The 19,801-nt window shown below is 39.4% G+C and overlaps 1 protein-coding gene across 2 annotated transcripts; it reads left to right on the top strand.

The window, feature by feature from the left end:
• Positions 1-1,252: 1,252 nt before the first annotated feature.
• NIPSNAP2 (nipsnap homolog 2) lies at positions 1,253-16,678 on the top strand. 2 transcript variants are annotated; one of them, XM_064523350.1, is made up of 10 exons: positions 1,253-1,401; positions 5,846-5,985; positions 6,064-6,109; positions 8,982-9,076; positions 11,032-11,102; positions 11,508-11,648; positions 12,082-12,113; positions 13,363-13,457; positions 14,548-14,631; positions 15,446-16,678. In XM_064523350.1, the coding sequence occupies exons 1-10, from the start codon at positions 1,316-1,318 to the stop codon at positions 15,508-15,510; spliced, it is 855 nt and encodes a 284-aa protein (XP_064379420.1). In that variant the 5' UTR covers positions 1,253-1,315; the 3' UTR covers positions 15,511-16,678. The 2 variants fall into 2 exon arrangements, with proteins under 2 accessions (XP_064379420.1, XP_064379422.1); XM_064523352.1 differs by lacking the exons at positions 14,548-14,631; positions 15,446-16,678 and having other exon boundaries at positions 12,572-13,404.
• The last annotated feature ends 3,123 nt before the right edge of the window (positions 16,679-19,801 follow it).

Below are 19,801 nucleotides of genomic sequence, written 5' to 3'. Positions count from 1 at the left end.
ATGTGAACATGGCCTTCAGCTTTGAGGAGGCATCTTAAGTGTATGGCTTTAGGTTACTCTTGTTGATCTTTGCTGAAATGGTTTATGTAAATTATTTTCTAAGTGTAGCTGGCTGATTAAGGCCTTCATTGAAGTGGAAGAAAATCTAGGCTCTGATTCCTGTTCAGGTGAATCTACTATGTGGAACTTCATCCCAGAGAGATTGAGAGAAATCAGTCCCAGGCTAGAACACTGCCTTGGGTGGCAGAAAATACAGACTTAAATTGTATCCACACAGTCAGTAAAGGAATCTGAACCTGGTACTTGGGATGCAAGTGAGTGTCCTGTTAACTAAGCAACACAAAATATAGGAGTTTTCTCCTTGGTTAATGAGTTGCATCTACATCTAATTGTGACTTAACATGCTTTCAGATCAAAATGTGATTGAATATACATGCAGTAATTTTTAAAATGTTTGTCCCATATTAAGTTAAAAGGGTCTTTAAAGATGCAGCACCTGTTCTTGTATTTTACTGATGTCAACACTGCATGTGCTAGCGTCTGCTCATCTTGCAGTGCGTGCTGATAAAGACTGACAATGGGATTTGCATAATGAAATTTTATAAACGTCATTTAGATGTGCTGTGTAGAAACTCAAGGTTTGTTCATAAAACTTATTTGCTGTGTCAATTGACTGGTGTTCCTTCAGTAATGTCCTTCAAATAACTGCTTGGTTTAAGACAGTTTGTGGTGTTTGAAGATTTGGTTATTAGCACGCCGCCTGCTTTAGCTAAACTAAGTACTGCTCTGGCTGGAACAGATTAAGAATGAGCACTTCAACTGCATGGGGGTGAAAATTTTATTTGAGGAATAAGAAACTCATTTTTGCATGTGATTCAGAAAATGTCATCTGGATTCTTTCTTGGTAAGTGGTTTTCATGGGACATGAAAACTTATAGAATACTTAATGTATCTTTTTAGCTTGCAAAAACTTGCTGCGAGGTCAGGAGTGAAACAGATTAAACCAGTGATTTCAGGGGGGTTGGATACTACAGCTGAGGGACGTCAGAGATGACCGGTTCCTTGCGTGCCTGGCAGGTAAGGGAGAAGGCAGCCCGCCTGGGGCTCCCGGCAGCGGTGCTCTGTTCCGCCTCGCTTGGTGCTACCGGACTGCAGTGACTGCAGGGAGAAGCGGCGCGGACGGAGCGCGGCCCGGGCAGCGGGGCCCGCGCATGCGCACCAGCTGCGCCCCGCGGCGGCGCGCCCCTAGCGGCCGGAGGCGGCGCAGTGTCCCCCCCCCTCCCGCCAGGCGGCGGAGGGAGGCGGCCGGAGCAAGATGGCGGCGCGAGTGCTGCTGCGGCGGAGCCTGGCCGGAGCCAGCGCCGGGCCGCGCCTGCCGCCCGGCGGCGGCCTGGCCCTCAGGTGAGCCCCGGGGCGGGGTTGCGGCGGGAGGCGGCGGCCGCAGCCGCCCGTGTGTCCCCCTCGGCCCGCCGCGCGGCCCCCCGCCCCCTTCCTGACTGGAAATGGCGCCCCGCTCCCCGCGGGCGGGCAGCGCTGGGCCCGGCGGCAGCGCTGCCCGTCCCTCAAGGTCACGGGCCGCAAGGCCAGCCCCCTGCCCTGCCCTCCGCCAGCCCGGCCCCTCGGCGAGGCCGCGGCAGCGCTGCGCCACCGCGGCGGGGTGCAGGCCGCCCCCCCCCCCGGTGTCCCCCCGTGTGGGGGTGCCGGCCCCCCCCCCCCCAATCCGCGGTGTCGGGGCGCAGGCCGCCCCCCACACACATCCCCTGGTGTCGGGGTGCAGGCCGCCCCTCCGCATTCCCTGGTGCCGGGGTGCAGACTGCCCTACACACACATCCCCTGGTGTCGGGGTGCACGGCCAGCCTGCGCCCCTACCCTGCTAGGTAACAGTGTGCCCCCCCCACACACACACACACACACCCGGGTGTCCCCTGGTGTCGGGGTGCACAGACGCACACACTCTGGTGTCAGGGTGCGCAGCCACCCCGCACCCACATACTCCCTGCCGTCAGGGTGTGCAGCCATGCTGCACCCAGATGTCCCCCTGCTGTCCGGGTGTGCAGCTGTTCTGCATCCCTCCCCTGCCAGGCAATGGTGCAACCCTGCACCACATGTTCCCTGGTGTTGGGGTGCGTGGCCACACACACCGACACCCCCTGGTATCAGGGTGTGCACCCACAACGTCAGGTTGCACAGCCTCCCTGCACCCCTGCCTCAAGGCGCAACAGCTATTCCTCGCTCGTGTATCCCATGGGGCCAGGCACGTGGCCACACACACCAACACCCCTCTGGTGTCAGGGTGCACAGTTGCACATACACCATTTGTCAAGTCACAGCACGCTTACCCTCGTGTGTAAAGGTGTGAGGTGTTTCTGGGGGTTGGGGTGCAGTCCTGCACACGTGCACACCCACCTATGCATCCCTGGTGCTGGGGTAGGCACTTGCGTGCAGCCTCTGTGTGTCAGGCTGCACATCTGTATATACATACTTCCTTCAGGTGTTGGTGTGCATGCATCCCCTGGGTGTCAGGGCACACACAGGCACATGCTTTGGCTGTTGGGGTGCAGATGTTCACACACCCGTGCGTACGGTGTGTGAAGAGTCAGACACGTGAACACCGCTTTGGTGGCAAGGGCATAGACACACATCCACAACCCCCAGGTGTCTGGGCACGGATGTATACAGATGGCCCTTGGGTATAGGGGAAGCAGACACACATGTTCCTTGGCTGTTGGAAGCACAGGAGTGCCCAAGCTGGGATGAAGCTACGCCCATTTTTCCTCCCTCTTTTAAAAACAGGGGAAGCTGCTGCCTCAGGCCTCAGAATGGGCAGCAGCCCCTGTGCAAGGCCAAAGGGATGAGCTCTGCAGGCAGCTGTTTGGAGTGGGAAGGGGAGGCATTGTGGAGAGCGTATGTTGTGAGATTTTATGTGTATGGGTATTTTTCTTTGAAATAGACTTTGATATTTGTTTAGACCACAAATCAAAAACTGTCAATTTATAGACAAGTTCTTTTTCTTTCTCTTCCAGGCAGACATGGGTTACTACAAAATCTAAATATTTGACCTGATACCTCCCTCTCCACCCAATTTATATTTTGTGCTAAAGCAGAAGTTAAGTGGGATAGAAATGTTTTCACCAGCATTTTTAGTCTAACATAAGCAAACTGTTCAGTGTTCCCCTTTTGTATTTACAAGCTAATCTTTGTAGCATTGTGCTAGGTTCTGGGGGTGAAACTTATGAGAAATGGATCAGTTTGTGAATAGTCTACAGGAATTAGAAGCAGAAAAGGGTAAACTTAGGTTTTCAAAGTCATGATGTTCATCTTTCGGTAGCTGAAAATGTCACCGGAACATAATTAGGGAACAGCTATTTAAAATGCTTTTAACTTTTCATTGTTTTTTCTAGTAATTAAATATTGACTTTTTTCTCTACATTTTGAAATAACACAGAGGAGCTGACAATAGCTTTTTTAAAATGTGGACTTACTTCACCCAATCATTTACTTTTTCTCTGCACCATCCTCACAAACATGCCTTTTCAGCCGTTATCAGGTGCAGCTACAGGACCTGATTCTGAAAAAGCTTGTGTACATAATAAAAGCTAAGCCCATAGCTACGCATTTGTAGGATAAGAACCTCCTAGCAAAGTCATGCAGTGTCTTAGAAGATTCTATGAAAACTCTCTTCTAATAAGTATTGTTCCCAGAAAATAAAAAAAATTGTGAAGTGTGATGTTGATTCCATATAGTGTGTCTACATTTGTTCTGTGTGTGTACTTGTATTTAAATTAGCGACATTCACGTAGTTTGGTTCCAATACCTGGTCTGCTTGGAACGTGTCATGATATTGTGAAGCATAGTGGTAAGAAGTTAGTTAAAAGTGAGTCCTCTGGATGTTGGAATGTGCTGTTTTGTTTGCACAAGGGTGCACAAATTTCTGGATGATGCTTACAAAGGGCAGTTGAGAAAAGTGGATTTAGCGTTAGTGTAGGACTTCTCAAAGGATATAGCGATTAAAAATAAGGCCCTAGCACCTCAGAGTGGGCATGCTGAGTCTCTGTTTTAAAAAACTTCAGCTATTACCATTCTTTATTGTGTGTAATTTAATAGTGAGCTTTATCCTCTCCCCAGTTGGCATCAGCTGGGGCAACATGTGTTCCTGTGACCTCTGATGCAGTTGCGACAGGACAACTCTGCAGTCATCTGGCCTCTTTCCTTCCCCCACCTCCGATCAGAGATGTGTCTACTCCAAGCGACTGCATGCCCTCCATTCTGGCAATAGCCTCGTCACAGAATACCCTTTTAAATGCTTGTGTTCAGGAAAGACTGCTTAGCTTTCAGCATAGTAATATGTCTGTAGGTTTGGCTGGGGTCAAAGAAATTTTCATTTTCAGTAAATAGGCCAATAAGATGTTTACCAATTATTTCTTAACCTTGAAGGTCATCTCAACTGTGTTTGGTTTTTTGGTTCTTTTCATTTCTTTGCTATGAAGTATCTTTTCTTTCCTCCATCCAGCTTTCTCAATGTAAACCAGTTTATTATATTATTTCCAGACATTGGGACTAAAAGATTGACTATTAAAACACATGGTTAATGTGAACTGTTTTTGTATAGTGTAGACAGGTATGTTCATAAAGGTATTTTTCCCAAAGGAAGCTGAGATTTTCTTTTTTTTTTTTTTTTTTTTTTTTTCCTTTGAATGGTTGTCTCAAACTTTCGATAATCTGAACGACAGCTTTATAGCTGGGGATTGATACCTATCTTCTGGAACTCCTAGGCAGAAACTAAGGGTGAAGAGTTGACTTCTGAGGCAGGAATCAGTTTAAAGCTCTAGCTCTGATGCCATATTTTTAGAATTTCAGAGGTTCACCAGAATCCCTATACCAAAAAAGAGGCAAATAGAAGGAAATGTTTTTTATGAGGAAAGAGAAAGAACACTTGAGTTTGGAGTCCCCTGTCAAGCATTACAGAGAATCAATTTAATATACTAGCTTTCTTTTCAGCCTGGACAACTTCTGGCAATTGAGGGTATTTCTGCCAATTGAGAAAAGGAAGAATAATTCCTCTAACACAGAGACCACAGTTATCAATTGTAATGTTTTGGATACTTTGTGGTTTAGAGGAAAGTGGTATTGCTTTGAAAGTGTACTTGCAGAAACTGCATAAAGAATAGGTAAAAAAGTAAGTGAAAGCCTATTTCACATAGGGGAAACTGAATATTGTACAAAGAAAGTTGATCTGTATCCCTACACAGTACAATTGCCACAATTTGGTATTAAAATATTTGCAGGCTGTTTGTTTCCTGCCACTCGTAATTTTTCCCAAATTAGGCTTTGGTTATATTTTTTTTCTCTTGAAAGATGCCTTATTTAACTTTTCCTTTCCAGAACTTTATTTAAGTAAACACAGGAACATATGGTATTTTCCTATTTACACTGTACAAACATTTCCTTCTGCACACTTTTTGCTCTTTTTCACTCTTGGCTGTATACATCAAGACAGATCCAGCCTCCTTGAGTAGAAACACTTGATTAAAAAGAAAAGAAATAGGCAGCAAAAAGCAGCCATCCATTCATTCCCTGGCATGCTCACAAAGAATAAAAGCGGATAGTGTATGGTTAACTTTACAGCTCTCTCTTGCATAAAAAGGTTTCTAAAGGGTAAATCTCAGTGGGGAAAGAGCTGCCTTTGCCTTGCTAGCAAGTGGATCAATGGAAAGATTTAGCAGCAACTCTGTATGTAACTGTATGTTATGACTCTGTATTAAACTTGATTTTGCCTATCTTTCCTGCATTGTGGGCATTTTCAAGACACACTTGGTGACAGTATAATGTACTTGTTAATGTGTAGGGGGCTGGTATCATCAGCTAGCAGACCTCGTGAAGAGAGTTGGTTAAAATCGCTATTTGTTCGCAAAGTTGATCCAAGGAAAGATGCTCACTCCAACCTTCTAGCCAAAAGGGAGACCAGCAGTCTGTATAAACTACAGAGTGAGTGATCTTTTTATATTTAACATTTTCATTTCTTTATCCTGTTATTGCATTTCTCATCTAATGTTGTTGTTTCAGTTCACAATGTAAAACCAGAATGTCTAGATGCCTACAACAAGCTTTGGTAAGTGTGCATGTTTTGTTTTCACATTTTAGACATGATGATTTGATCACAAGCTGTTCCAAAAACTGATGGATACCATAACTGTTCAGAGGGAAGCTGGAAAAATTCTGCCTCTACTTACAGGCTACAATAGTAAATAGTTTTATTCTTGGAGAGAGATGGCAAAGATATTTTATTCAGTTCACTCTTTGTCTTCCGTCTTGGAAGTGCCATTTTCCTAAGCTGCAACTTGAGGTGCTGCTTTTTGTGAAAACATAGGTGGAGTTTGCTGGAGCACCTTTCTCCCATCCCTTAGTTGTCTATCAGTTGCTGCTCCACGTGAGTAGATGCTGGTGTGCTAGCATGCCCCCCTCCAACCGACATGTAGGGATTTGTTTGGGGGACAGGTGTTACTGTCTGCATACAGGAAGGAAAGGGATAGGTCATTCGCAAGTAAAACTGTATGCCAGTATTAAATAAAAGTAGAATTTGGAAGAGATTTTAACAGCCCTGGATTTGACTTTTGCTTAGCTCATCCACATCTTCTTTCCACAAAGTTATGTTACTGAGATCTACTCTTAAAGAGGTATGCAGCTCACTGGATAGGATCTTTGCATTGGGGTGATACCCTCCGAAGGGAGCGGTGCTATATGGGATTTCCAGAAAAGTTACAGGTTTTTAAAACGTATGAATAGTAATATTTTAAATTTACTATTTTAAAGACCAGATTACTGAAATATTAGTCCTGATTTAGCTGCATAATCACTTCTTTAGAGCCAAACAACTGCCTTTTTAAAGAACTGAATGTTTAATTTTGGAAATGTAATGAGCCTCATGTGTTTCGAAACAGCACTGTCCCACTGACAGTGATCATGTTGTCAGTTAAACATTCTTAGCATAATGATATCCTACTACAATCAATTTTTTAAGAGTGTTGTATTGACTACAACACCAGCTGGGCTGGAGGGTGGGAAAGAAGTTCACACCTGCTAATTTCTCAGCTCTGTTATTGGTTCATTGTGCAGCCATGAGCAGGTTGTCTAATATCTCTGTGCTTTCATATGCTCAACTTTGAAATGGGAATGGATAACCAAAAACTATGTCCCTTACTATACAAATTTAGAAAATTCACTAGAATTATTTTCAGACACAAGTTATTTTTAACTTTCCTGTTTAAAAAAATACACAGAGAAGTGCAATTAGTGTTCAGTTGGCTTTCTGTTTAAAGGCTTAGTATAAACATGTCCAATTACACAAAACAGGGAAGGACTTTTCAGCAGTATCTTGTGAGCTAGTGAAATGCTGAGTGAGAGCAGAGGCTTTTACTTTCAGGGAAAAAGACAGTAACAGAGAAAGACTGGTGAGAGCAGTCAGATGAAATATGTGGGATTTGATTTATTCTTGCCAAACCAAAGTATTCCAGGGAAGGAGAAAACTTAGGAATGGAGTAATAAAAAGATGGAAGCATCTCTAAACTTCCCTCGTTCCTCCCCCTAAATTAAACATGAGGAGTTGAACTCCTTATTTTACATCAAATCAGGATAAGAATTAGCTTTCATGAAGAAAAACACTACCCATAAAGGAATAATGTAACAAAAACTATTATGAAAGTAATTCATGAATCAATTGAGTTAAGGAGCCCCTTCTGAAGAATTAGGAACCTGTTGTTTTTAAAAGGCAAAACAGTGGTGTTCATGTCTCTGAATGATCAGGTATTCTGTTTGTTTGGTTTTTTTAAATATATCATTTACAGCAAATTATATTTTAGGATTATTGTAGTAATTTAGCATTACTGTTAAGGCTACTCTTCTAGGATCTCATTATGCTTTGCAAAAGCGAACTCATGGTGACTGAAAATATCCTTGGAGAGTCATTCTATCATATTATTTCCACTGCATAGCGAGAAATACTGAGGTACAAATTGATAATGAGATTTGCTCGAGGTCGTCTAGAAAGTCAGTGGCAGAACCAAGAGGAGAATTCCTGTCTTCTGACTCCCAAGCACAAGACCAGCCTACTTCCTATTATTTGATTTGATGCAAAGACTCTCTGCCTATGAGTCAAAATGATTAAGGGTAGTAATAATCGAGGGAAAAATATTAAAAGGCAAAGTTCAACCAGACGAACAGACTTACTCATCAAAGTACAGTGCAGTGAAAGCTGTCTTAACCAAGTCAGCAATTGGTAAACCTTAATTTCCTAATGTTAATGTAGGTCACCTTTAAAGTTTGAAAAAATACTAGAAATATTAGAAATAGTTGTACAGAAATTTTGTGTTGGAGGTATTTTTAGGGCAGTTTCACTGTACTCTTTAATGGATGAGCTGCTTCAAACTAGGTCTGCTTGCTGAACTGATAAAAAGCAACAAGGCTGCATACTACGAAGTACAGTCATCATTTGATCATATTCATGTCCATCAAAATACTTGTTTTTATTCATTTGGCACAACAGAATTAACAGCATTGTAACTGATACAAAAGACTGGCCTTTCCTGCTTTTGTGTATTTTGCCTCTCTTGATAAAGAAAATGTTTTCCTAAAGCAAGTGTAGTTAGGCTGCACTTCCTCTAAATGAGAAATCCCACTATTTATTTTTCTTATGTATCAGATACCTATTAGGTGACATTGCATAATTTATTGCATCAAAAGAATTGTGCCATGCTGTGTATTTGTCATACAGTCTAAGAAATGGTTACACTTACATTAATTTTACCTAGTGTTATAGCTGTCTTTTCCCGTGTATAGCAGATCTGTGTATTTCAGCTTTCTCTTCTGAAAGTAGAACTTGCGAATTTTCATACCATAATGATGAACCTGTGGTGATTTGTTATACATATCAACTGTAGCCTCCCTGAAGGAAATGCAACATAGTGTCTGTATTCCTTGTTTTCAAGTCAAGAGGTGCTGCCAAAGATTCATGAAGAAAAACACTACCCATGTGCACTGGTGGGGACTTGGAACACGTGGTACGGAGAGCAAGATCAGGCTGGTAGGAGATAGAAGTACAACAGAATGTAAAACCATACAAGTGAAACGTGTGCTTGGCAGGTTTCTTCTCTTTAAATCGTAAACCTTTAGCAATGTATACAGTGAGGATGTGTGTGCATCAGTTACCGGTAGTCTTTTAACATTTACAGTGTTTGCTTTTTGTCTTGTTGAGTTTGACAGCAAATCATTAATTCCTGAAAATTGTCCTATTGTTAATACACTTTCATGTCTTCCTTGTGATAGATTAACAGTTTTTGGAAACCCTTGTAAAATTTGTTCCTATAATATTTTGCAGGCGCAGATTGTGTTCCTGAATATTTAGGCCAAAGGCAAAGGCTTACAAAGACAGTTTAACTCGTGTTGGCCACTATAAAAACTTTACTCAGACTTTCATGCTGTAATTGCTGTATGATAATGAAAGGCAAATCATTCACCCCATCTGAAAGAGTGATTGCACTCTAACCTTGAAATAATTAAAGCCTTTACTGGTGGAAAGTAAAGTATTTCTGTTCATGTTCATATAGAGATACTGCCTAATCACCCAGAGTGAAAATATATTGAACTAGAAATTATTGAAAAGCTGCTACAGAAGTAACTACAGAGTGTCTAGTGTAGATAGAAAACCTGAAAAAAATTTCAGGGCTGTGGGAAATTGTAGACTAGGGCAGCCACAAACGTTGAGTGAAGTGCTGATATTTGTTCTATAGAAGGAGCTCTGTTGTTAGAGCTTTGCTAATATCAAGGTCGTTGCTTCACTATTGAATAATATACTCATGTACACATTAATTTCTACTGCATTCATAGTACATTGTGATATTGACACTGGACAAATGCGAGGAAATAACAGTGGAGAAACAGAACTTTGAGAAACAGTTCTTAAAAGTTGAGGGGAAATTGGGGAATGAAGGCAGTTGAAATGAAAATATCTTAGCCAAGCCTTACTCATTGTTTTCATAGTATATTAACACAGACCATATCTGTAATTGCATCAATCGCGTGCCTTGAAAATGCTATAGCAACTGTTCTAGCAGTGTAATAATGCAGATTAAGGGGTTTTGACTTGTTCAGTACTTGTGCCCAGGCTGGGTTAATAGGAGCTGGATACATCAAATTTCTCCTGAGGATTAGACAGCAGCAGGCACACTGGATGAATCTGCTCTGATAACAAAGTGCCTTGCATTAGTCTCCAGTTCGCTCTCCTGGAAGAGGCACAAGACAGCATTAACTCCTTTATATGGGAGGAAATAGCTTTTGAGAATCTTCAAGGAAAGGAAAGGAGGAGATTTGAAGATGAAATATTGTTGCCTTGCTATATTAAGTGCTTGTAAATAAATCTTGTTATAGAGAATGCTTTGAGAAGCCTATCAAAAGTAGATACCTGTTTTGAGATTGTTTAATGGGGAAAATCTGAGCAAATATAACAATTCTAGCATGCGTAGATATATTTTGGGTTGCTTTCTTTAATTTAATGTTTACCTAAAAAATAACATTTGCATCATTTTTCATGTCTTACAGAAATTATGTTATGCTCTTTTTGCTTGAGTAATTTACTGAACTACAAATTCTGCCAGTCTGTTGCTCTCACGTGAAATTGGTATAAAACACATCTTTGGGATTAAGTCACCCTCTTAATTTGAATCTCAATTTCAAGTATAATCATGTAAAGTCATCACATCTTACTAGCATGGCAACAAAAGTTCCTTTCAGAAATCTTCCTGTTAAGAGTAGATTGCAAAATTTTCTGAGAGAACCTTTTCAAAAAGCAAGTGATTCCATTTTTCTTAAAGTGTACAAAGGTGAAGTGCTTTCTTTAATGAAAATTCATTTTTGAACCTGTTACCAGACTTCTATTTTTGTATGATTCTGTAGTATGAAGAGCCTTTTATACTGTGATACTCCATAAGTTTTAGCACTAGTATGCAACATTTCTGAAGAGGCTTCCTTTTTCTGTTTTAGTTCATCTCTGGAGGTATGAGGGGGGCTATCCAGCTCTCAATGAGGTCATGAGTAAACTCCGGCAAAATAAGGTAAAACGCAGGGATTTTTTTGAAGATTTTGTTAGTTACTTAAAAGAGAACATAGAGCAAAAAACTGCACATTTGGACACCTGTTTTTACTTTTGTATCTCATCACTTGCTGAACAACCTTAGATAGTCTGCCTGTTTGGAAAGCGGATTATTCTCAGATTCAGAAAGACTGAGGTTTAATATATGAATATTTTATGAAATACTTGGAGATTCTCAGGTGCTGTGTAAGCTTGCCAGTTGAAATTTGCAAAGATGCTGGGGGAATCTAGATGCCTTTACAATTTAAAGGATTTGGATATCCAAAGCCCCAAGATAGCACTGAAAAATCTCAACCACTGTATGGTATTGTGTTGTTTGTTGTTGATATATAATATAAAGTTTGACAATGATCACATTATTTTTAAGGAATTCACAGAGTTTCGCAAAGCAAGAGGTAACATGCTTCTCTCTCGGAAGAACCAATTATTGTTGGAGTTTAGTTTCTGGAATGAACCTGTTCCCAGGGAGGGGCCCAACATTTATGAACTAAGATCCTATCAACTTAGAGTAAGTTTCAGTTTTTATTCTTATTTTGTAGGCAATATACTGTGGTAAAATATTCAAAGCATGTTCATACAATATATATGGAAAACAGACCTCATCTTAAAAATTTGGATTCTTGTCAAAGTTGATGGCAGAGTTGTTGATGCTCTCAAAGTGTGGGGTTGAAATATGAAGGCAGGTTCCAACAAGATACTGAATATCTCCTATGAAGGGGTAAATACCTTGTGTTTTGATCTGAGGTAAACTTCAGGCAAATGACTAAGAAGTACTACAGTAAATAAACATAGTAACTGTAGATTATTATAATGTACTTATCTTTTGAAGGAAGTGATTTTGTTAATAAATAGTGTTTTCCATATGTAAATGCTGTGAAAACTGTCCAAATATTTTAACTTTCTTTCAACTAAAATTTTAAGAGTCTGTTTTGTTTTTGTAGCCTGGAACAATGATTGAGTGGGGAAATTACTGGTAAGTGTTGCTTTACCACTTGTGTTCTCTTATTTAAGAGATGTATGTTTAAAAATCTATAAAGTGGAAGTGACAGAATGGTACCAAAGCATTTCAGTCACCCAGTTAATGGCCTGCTGCTGTTCTTACGTAGCTTGTAAAATCATTGGCCCTCAATATATCCTTTGAGGAAGGAAAGAGGAATCCTGTGTGCAAACAATACTGTGTGCTTTCTGGCTTGGCCTTCCTTTACATAACGCTTTTAAGTTTGATGTAATATAGCAGAAACCTTGGTAACCTTTGTTTTCACTGCTCACTAAAGGGAGACAGTCAATTCCTTAAGACTATATTGGTCTTTCACCACTTCCTCACTTCCTTACTTTTAGTTTAAATGGCCTAAATCTTAGCTCTTTTAATATTTAAAAGTCAAACTTTTTCTTGGAAACTACTGAGCATCACATTTGTATTTTAATATATAGGTTAAAAGCATTTAAGACGGTCTTCTCTTCAGTATATGCTTCTGATTTTGTCTTGTTTAAAACCAGTGTAAGTTTCTTTCAGTTTACATTCTGTAAATCCTAATGATTAATACTTAAATCATTTGGAATATTTTTAATTATTTTCACAAAGGTGAGGACTCGGATTTTTAGACATGTAATTGTCATCAGTATAATTTAATTACAGTAATTTGCCAGTAAATTGGATTTATAATTTTTATAAAGTAGGCCTATCTACAGTGGTAGCAGTTCTATTTTAGAAGATGCAGCAGATTTATAGTCAAGAGATATTTACACAACAAATCATGGAGTGTTGCGTAGTACAGCTGTGTAACAAAGGTGCATTCCACTGCATTCCACTGCCATGAAATAGTAAATGAATGTGGTAAGGACGGTATGACAGAAACTCAGAGATTTAGTTTTGGAAGAACCTGCTGTAAAAACATTCTGCCACTTCAAGCTGTTTCAGTAATTATCATTATACTGGCTCTAACGTTGAAGAAACAAATTACTAACACACAGTCTGATGAAACAGTAGGCCTCCAATTAACCCATTCTAACAAGATGTATAGGTATATTTTAATTGCTCAGTGCAATAACAGATAACAAATCAATGTCTTGTGGGTTTTTTCACATTTTTAATTGCCAAAGTGTACTTACTGCAAGTGCTGTTTAACATTCATGCTTCTTTTAAATTCTGCTTTCTTATCAATCATCACCTATTTCCTACCCAGAAATATGCTGTTTTTAAGAGTCGCTATGATCTTTTGTAGGGCTCGTGCAATTCGTTTTCGGCAGGATAGTAATGAAGCAGTTGGAGGATTTTTCTCACAGATTGGACAGCTGTATATGGTTCACCACCTTTGGGGTAAATTTGTTTGCATTCACTGCTTTTTTCTCACTGAGTCAGCCCCTAACAGACTGTTGGCTTTGCCTGGGAAACAAGGTTCTTACAAAGGCAAAGAAATGTCTTCAGTGTTTTTTGACATCAACAATGTTGTTTTTCTTTATTTTTGTGTAGGCAACTTTATCTTCCAAATTGAAGCAAACAAAATTGAGCATTTCTTGTCTTGTATCGTTTCCATCAATAGTTTCTCACAGCCCTTTCTTATTAGGGACTACTTGTTGTTTGCTTTCAATAACAAAAGCACGACAAATTGTCATCTCTTTTTTTCTAGCCACATTCATGCTGAAGTCAGCTTCTTACAGTTTAGTTTCAAGCATCACACATACCACGCTTACAAGAGGAAAGTCAACTATTTACTGACATTAGTACATTACGCTGTTTTGATTTTCTGTTCATGTTAGGCTCCACCAACGTGCAGCTGCTTTCCACACGTTAGGATATTTTCAACTTGAAGGAGCTCATTGGCCAATATTTATTTAGGGAAGACATACATTATTATCTTCAGATCTCAAGAACTCAGAATATTAGGTTCCAGCACTAATAATCTGACACCCCCTATATAGAACTATGTTCTGTGGCATTATTTGTCTTACTTGTTTCTAATGCACCTCCTGCCACCATGTTTAGGCTTCCTCATGCTGCCATTTGTATCCGTTGTCACACTTAAAAACCTATAATCAGTAGGTGCATTAGTTTATTGGTACTGTGACTCTTAATAGCTTTTGCCAGTTTTTACAGAAATACTCATGGTCAGAGATGAATGCTTCACAGAGCACTGTTTGATGGCTCTTTGCCCACCACTGCCCAAAATGCTCCAACCATGCAATACTTGCATAGTGTCGCATCTGCAAAATATGTTTTTCTCTCTTTCCCAGTTCCTTCCATTTGCGTTGGTTTTGGAGCCTTTCCTTTTTATGGAGGACTTCTGACTTTTTTTCCTTCCCAGTGTTTGCTGTTTCCCAGCTATGTATTGCAATGCTTTTAAGGAGGCTATTCTTGTGTAGAAGGAAAAAGAGTTACAAACTTTGTGCTTGTCATTTTCCCTCACTAGCTTACAAAGATCTTCAAACCAGAGAAGATATAAGGAATGCCGCATGGCATAAACCTGGCTGGGATGAACTAGTCTATTACACAGGTAACAGATTGACTTAATTGGAATGGTGGAGGCAGACTTTTATGCATGCCATTGTTTTTGTTCCTCAGTACATTGCACACAATCTTAAGAATTTTTGTATATGGTGTGTGTCTGTGGGTCAGTTTTGCTACTGTAAGGGAAAGGAGGGACATTTCACTTAGCTGTAAAGTGAACTTTGCAATTGACTGTATAATCTTAGAGAGCTTACCCAGTAGCTAAAAAAAAAGGGCTGCATTAATAGTAAATGTTTATAAAAACACTTGTCCTGTAAGGGAACAGATCTGTGAAGTATTTAAGTTTGTATCCAAAAGTTTAGGCCGTAAATAGTGACATTTATATTATTTTTTTTACCTGTAATATTTCATGAAATACTGGAGCTTTGTTTAATACATTTCTTTGAGAAGGCAAATTAGACTTTGGGGCTAGGAGCCACAAGATCTTTGAGATCAAAGATGGCTCTCATAACAAAACCATCACAAAAGTTTGCTAATAATTTCAGATTTTGGTTAAATAGGGTAGATTGCAGAGGAAGTATACCAGAATAATTGTAAGATAGCTTTAATTGTGGTGAGAATAGAAATATTTGTCTTCAAAAGCTGTTTTGGTTCAAAAGATCAAAGCAGATTATATTAAAAAAATCATTTGTTCTCAAAACTATTATGCTTCAGTTACGGGATTGTTGATGGTTACTGAAGGTTTGGCATGCTGTAGCTAGGAGAGTGATTTGAAGACAATAATACCTGTTCAAACTGCGTGTACAGAACTACTTATGATCTTTATTAGTGAAATTAAACCCTATCTCAATTTTTTACAGTGCCCCTTATTCAGGAAATGGAGTCCAGAATCATGATACCGTTGAAGATTTCTCCACTTCAGTAACGTCATTGATTTACTTGTGCCTACATAGATTAAAGTGACAAGTATTTGTCTTAAATTAATTTATGGTATACATTGTATATCATAGTCAGAAATATAAAAGTACTGTACTGAGCTTATAAAAGAGACCTCTTTTCTTCAGAATCTAATGACCTTTTGCTCTTAGAAAAGAAATGTAGGACTGCAATTTCAAAGTTGCTTAACTATAAACAAGTTCAAAGACATATACAAGTTCCTTTGTGAGACAGGCTTCTCAGGTTAAATACAACATACATATTGCGTCTTGTGATTGTAAATGCCCACTGCTCAGTAACAGCAAAGGAAGGGAACATTACACTTGCTATGGCCTTCATGCAACATTACAATGACTGCAGATTGAAAAACCAGAAAGGGGAGTTCTGAAAATAGGAGCTCTAATGCCCCCAGGCAGCGACAATGTCTCTGTAATTCTGAAATACACCTAGCTGTTTTAGTGGGACTGAAATCAGTAAGTAGCTCTAAACTTAAAAGTAGGCAGTTTTTAATTGAGGATGATACTGCCAGTCAGGTAATAGTTTACGGGCAGAGAATAGTGCATTCCGTTTTGCAAGGACTCTGAAGCCTTTTGAAAGTAACTGAACGTTTGTCTAGATGTCTACATCTGGAATTAATTTTGTGAAATTATTTACAGACTTTCTGGGAGTATGACTTACGGTGTTCAAAGTCATTGACAACAAGTGGTGTCTGAACTTCTACAGGCATTTGAGTTCGGTTAAATACATGTATTGCTAAAAATAGCATAGAAGTCTAGGAAAAGGGGTTTTATTTAATAAGCAGTCATGCCTTCAGACATATGCTTGGTCAGGTGTTTCACTAACTATACAGTAGGTACTTATGAATTGATGTGTGAAACCGGCGCATGTTGAATCAATAGGATTGGCATAAAGCAGTGTACCATTATGTCCAGTTCTATTTTGATTTCACTTTTAGACTAGAATATATCAACACTTTTAGTGTCTGCAATGATGTGAACATCCTGTAAGTGAAAGTAATATTCTTTCTTCAAAGTGGCTACAAGAGTCTGTGTAACGTACAGAATGTACAAATCAATTACTGAATGTCCAGTTTGTACATTTCAATGAGTTTTCAGCAAGAACATATCAGTGAATAAAATCCTTTTAATTTTCACATATTACTGGCACCACATGTGTATTGCACCATCTGTGTTTTATATCATTTTACACAGTATTTATTACAAAAAAATTTGAATAATTGCATAAAATATTTCAGTTTAATTAGGTAATGTCACCTGCTCTGTGTCAAGGAAAGCATTTCCCAATATTCTGCTCTGCTTCTCCAAAATGAGTTTACAGTATCTCCCTAACATTTCATGTTGCTAAATGCTCTAGAGGTCCTAAGTGCTATAGTGATAAATATAAAATATTTTTCTTTTGATTTTTCTCCACAGATTATGCTTAATTGTTCAGGTCTGATTTCTTCTCCTTTTCCTCCCGTGTAAAGTACGCTACACTCTTAACTTCATTTGAATTTCATCTTGAACAAAGTCAGCATTTGATCTGGTTCTTGTCTGTTTTCATATTTTTCTCCTAACTGTTTATGTTGTCAACTGATAATAGGATTTTACTGAGTAAATTTCTGTATTATATTAGCTTAAAGTTCTCAGCTCAGCTTATATAATGGGCTAATTTTATCATTTAAGCTGTTCCTTCTTTAAATCAGCCACATGAACAGTGCTATCCTTTAGGGTTATCTTTTTCCAGACTTTTTGGATTACTCTTCAGCTGCAAAAGAAAGAACAAACAACAGCATCAGCTTCCAGTCCTTCTTTCCTAGTATCCCCCCATGTTTATTGTTCCTAGAGAATTCTCCTGGTAACTTATCCTGCATTGCCAGCAATCTCAGTTGGAAATGCAAGGCAAAAAGCATTTTTGGAATTGAAAGATTTTGTGGGTTCTCATTGAATCTATGTTTCTTATCTTCAGCCATGAGCACTAGGAATTAAATGCAGTTAGGCAGAACTCTTATTTTAAGGTCTATGAAATTTTGCATGAATAAAAAATCTAAGGTATAACTGGATGTTCTGTGGGGTAGCATCATCACGGCACAAGTCTCTTCACTACCTAAGAGCTGAATTGTGTACTCCCAGTAGTGTTGTTGCAATGCATTATGAATATGCCTCCAAGTCGTTCCCTGGCCATCACCAGAGAGACACTGGTTCCTGTTATTTTACTTACAGATAACTATGTAAAATCACAAGCCGTGTCACGGTAGCTAAGTAAATGATGGCAATCCTTTTTTTACTTCCCTTTGCCTGAGCCCTTTTTGAAGTTTGTTTTCCCCTGCTGTGAACTCTGTGTTGATTTCCCCTCTTGATTTCATGGCCAAGTTTCCCTTCTTCCATTGGTTAGCAATACATCATCATTTCTTAGGGTAAAAATCAGAGAGTCCAGAACTGAAGTCACTTTCTAGTGACTGGAAAGCAGGGAATGATGCCTGGTAGGGTGTCTGGTAATATGTCGATTCCTGTTGCAATTCATAGCACTGTAATGAAGAAATAATTAAAACTCAGGTTTGAGTTGTCCTGTAGTCTTCCTATAAAGACTGCAAATTGTTCTTTTAATAAGTTCCCTCAGGCAGATTGAATATGTAACTTAAAGCAATAGTTCCCCACTGAATAGATTACATTACAGTAAAAAAAACCTTATGTGAAACAATATGCCTTCTTGTGCTCTTAGCAGGAGACCCACTTGAAGACCAGGTGATTACCTGCCTGATTAGGTGTACTACTCCCCAGGCTTTGCTCGGTTGTGGTACATTCACATGAATTGGTAGGTTGGCTTTAACATTAGAATTTCCCTCTCGCGCTTTATTTCCTCCTATTGTTTTCCTGTCTTCAGCACTGTAAAGACTAAAGAGTTCAGCCACTCACTAAGCTAAATAGTCCTTTTGGTACCTCCTGGACAAAGGTAGGGCTTGATATTTGCCCAATGGAGAGGGACGTTATTTTTTTCGAACCGGTCAGACCTAAAGAGCTCTTGTGAAATCATTGGCACGATGCCATGTTTCCATAGCAGTCACACTGACAGAAGATACTGTGGTGAATGTTAAGATCTCTGTGGCACAAAGCCTCATGCATAGGCTTTTCACTGTTGCATTAGTGAAATTACATATACTTAAAGTGAAGCATGTCTCAGTTTTTGTAGGATCAGGGCCCATAGCTATAGCTGATTAGCTGGATGTTAAATTTTTTTATTGGCCTTTTAATTCGATAGAAAATTGCAGCAAACAGAAGCACTTGCTCTGTAACTGTAGAGTTGCATCTTGGAGGAGTGCAGAGGAACACACTGAATGAAAATAGAAAGAGTTTACACTTGTTCTACTTATACGCTCTTGCTTAAACAAAAGCTTTATTGTACATGAGCTGCCTTGTAGCTGGCTGAGATTTTTTTCAGGAAGAATTTAAAAGAGATCATGTTTAATACTGAAGAGTTCTGGTGAACAGTCTGCCAACTATTGTCCCTCCTGGCTTTCATGAAGTTTCTTAATCTCTTTCTACAGATACTGTTTATATGTATGCATTTGTCTAAGAAGCCATCAAAAGTTTATGTCTGAATTTGTTTTCTTTTAACCATTCTGCTTCCTTAGAATTTAAATAGTTTTATGATGGTGTAACTTCAAGAAATTATTATTGTCTCTGTTTCTGCCAAAAACATTAGATGGCCTCCTTGAGAACTGCCATTCATCACTATCTGTGAGGCATTGTTAATGCTTGTTTTACCCATATCTTCTCTGATGATTTAGCAGAATGGACAGAAGCAGTATTTGTTTTACTTGTTGGTGATGCTCAAACAGTTGAACAAGAGTTCTTTCATTTCACCTTGATTTAATCTTACTAAATTAAGGAAATGAAGTGCAAGTTGTGTAAACCAATAGTGATTATCCTGTGGAGACTGTGAAGTTCTGGAAAACAGGCATATAGTTTTTTCTCTTCCTATCTGTAAAAGGTGTGTTGGGACAGAAGAGAAGAACCTGAGAATTACAGCACTCAACCTAATCCTCAGTTTCCAGAAAAATACTGGAACTATTTGTAAGCACCCAGAAGATAAGAGCCAGGATAGATTTTTTTTTTTTCCCCCCCAGGACAAATTATGTCATATAAACCTATCTTTCTCCTATGATGGTAACAAGTTATGTAGATGGGAAGACGTGAAAGAGATGACAAACTTTGATGTTAGTAAAGCTTTTTACATTATCTCAGGTGACATTCTTATAAGCATGTCTGAGTAATAAAAGT

This window comes from Dromaius novaehollandiae, chromosome 19 (assembly GCF_036370855.1).
Source record: "Dromaius novaehollandiae isolate bDroNov1 chromosome 19, bDroNov1.hap1, whole genome shotgun sequence".
In the NCBI taxonomy this organism is placed as follows: domain Eukaryota; kingdom Metazoa; phylum Chordata; class Aves; order Casuariiformes; family Dromaiidae; genus Dromaius; species Dromaius novaehollandiae.
This window is presented reverse-complemented; position numbering and strand designations above follow the sequence as displayed.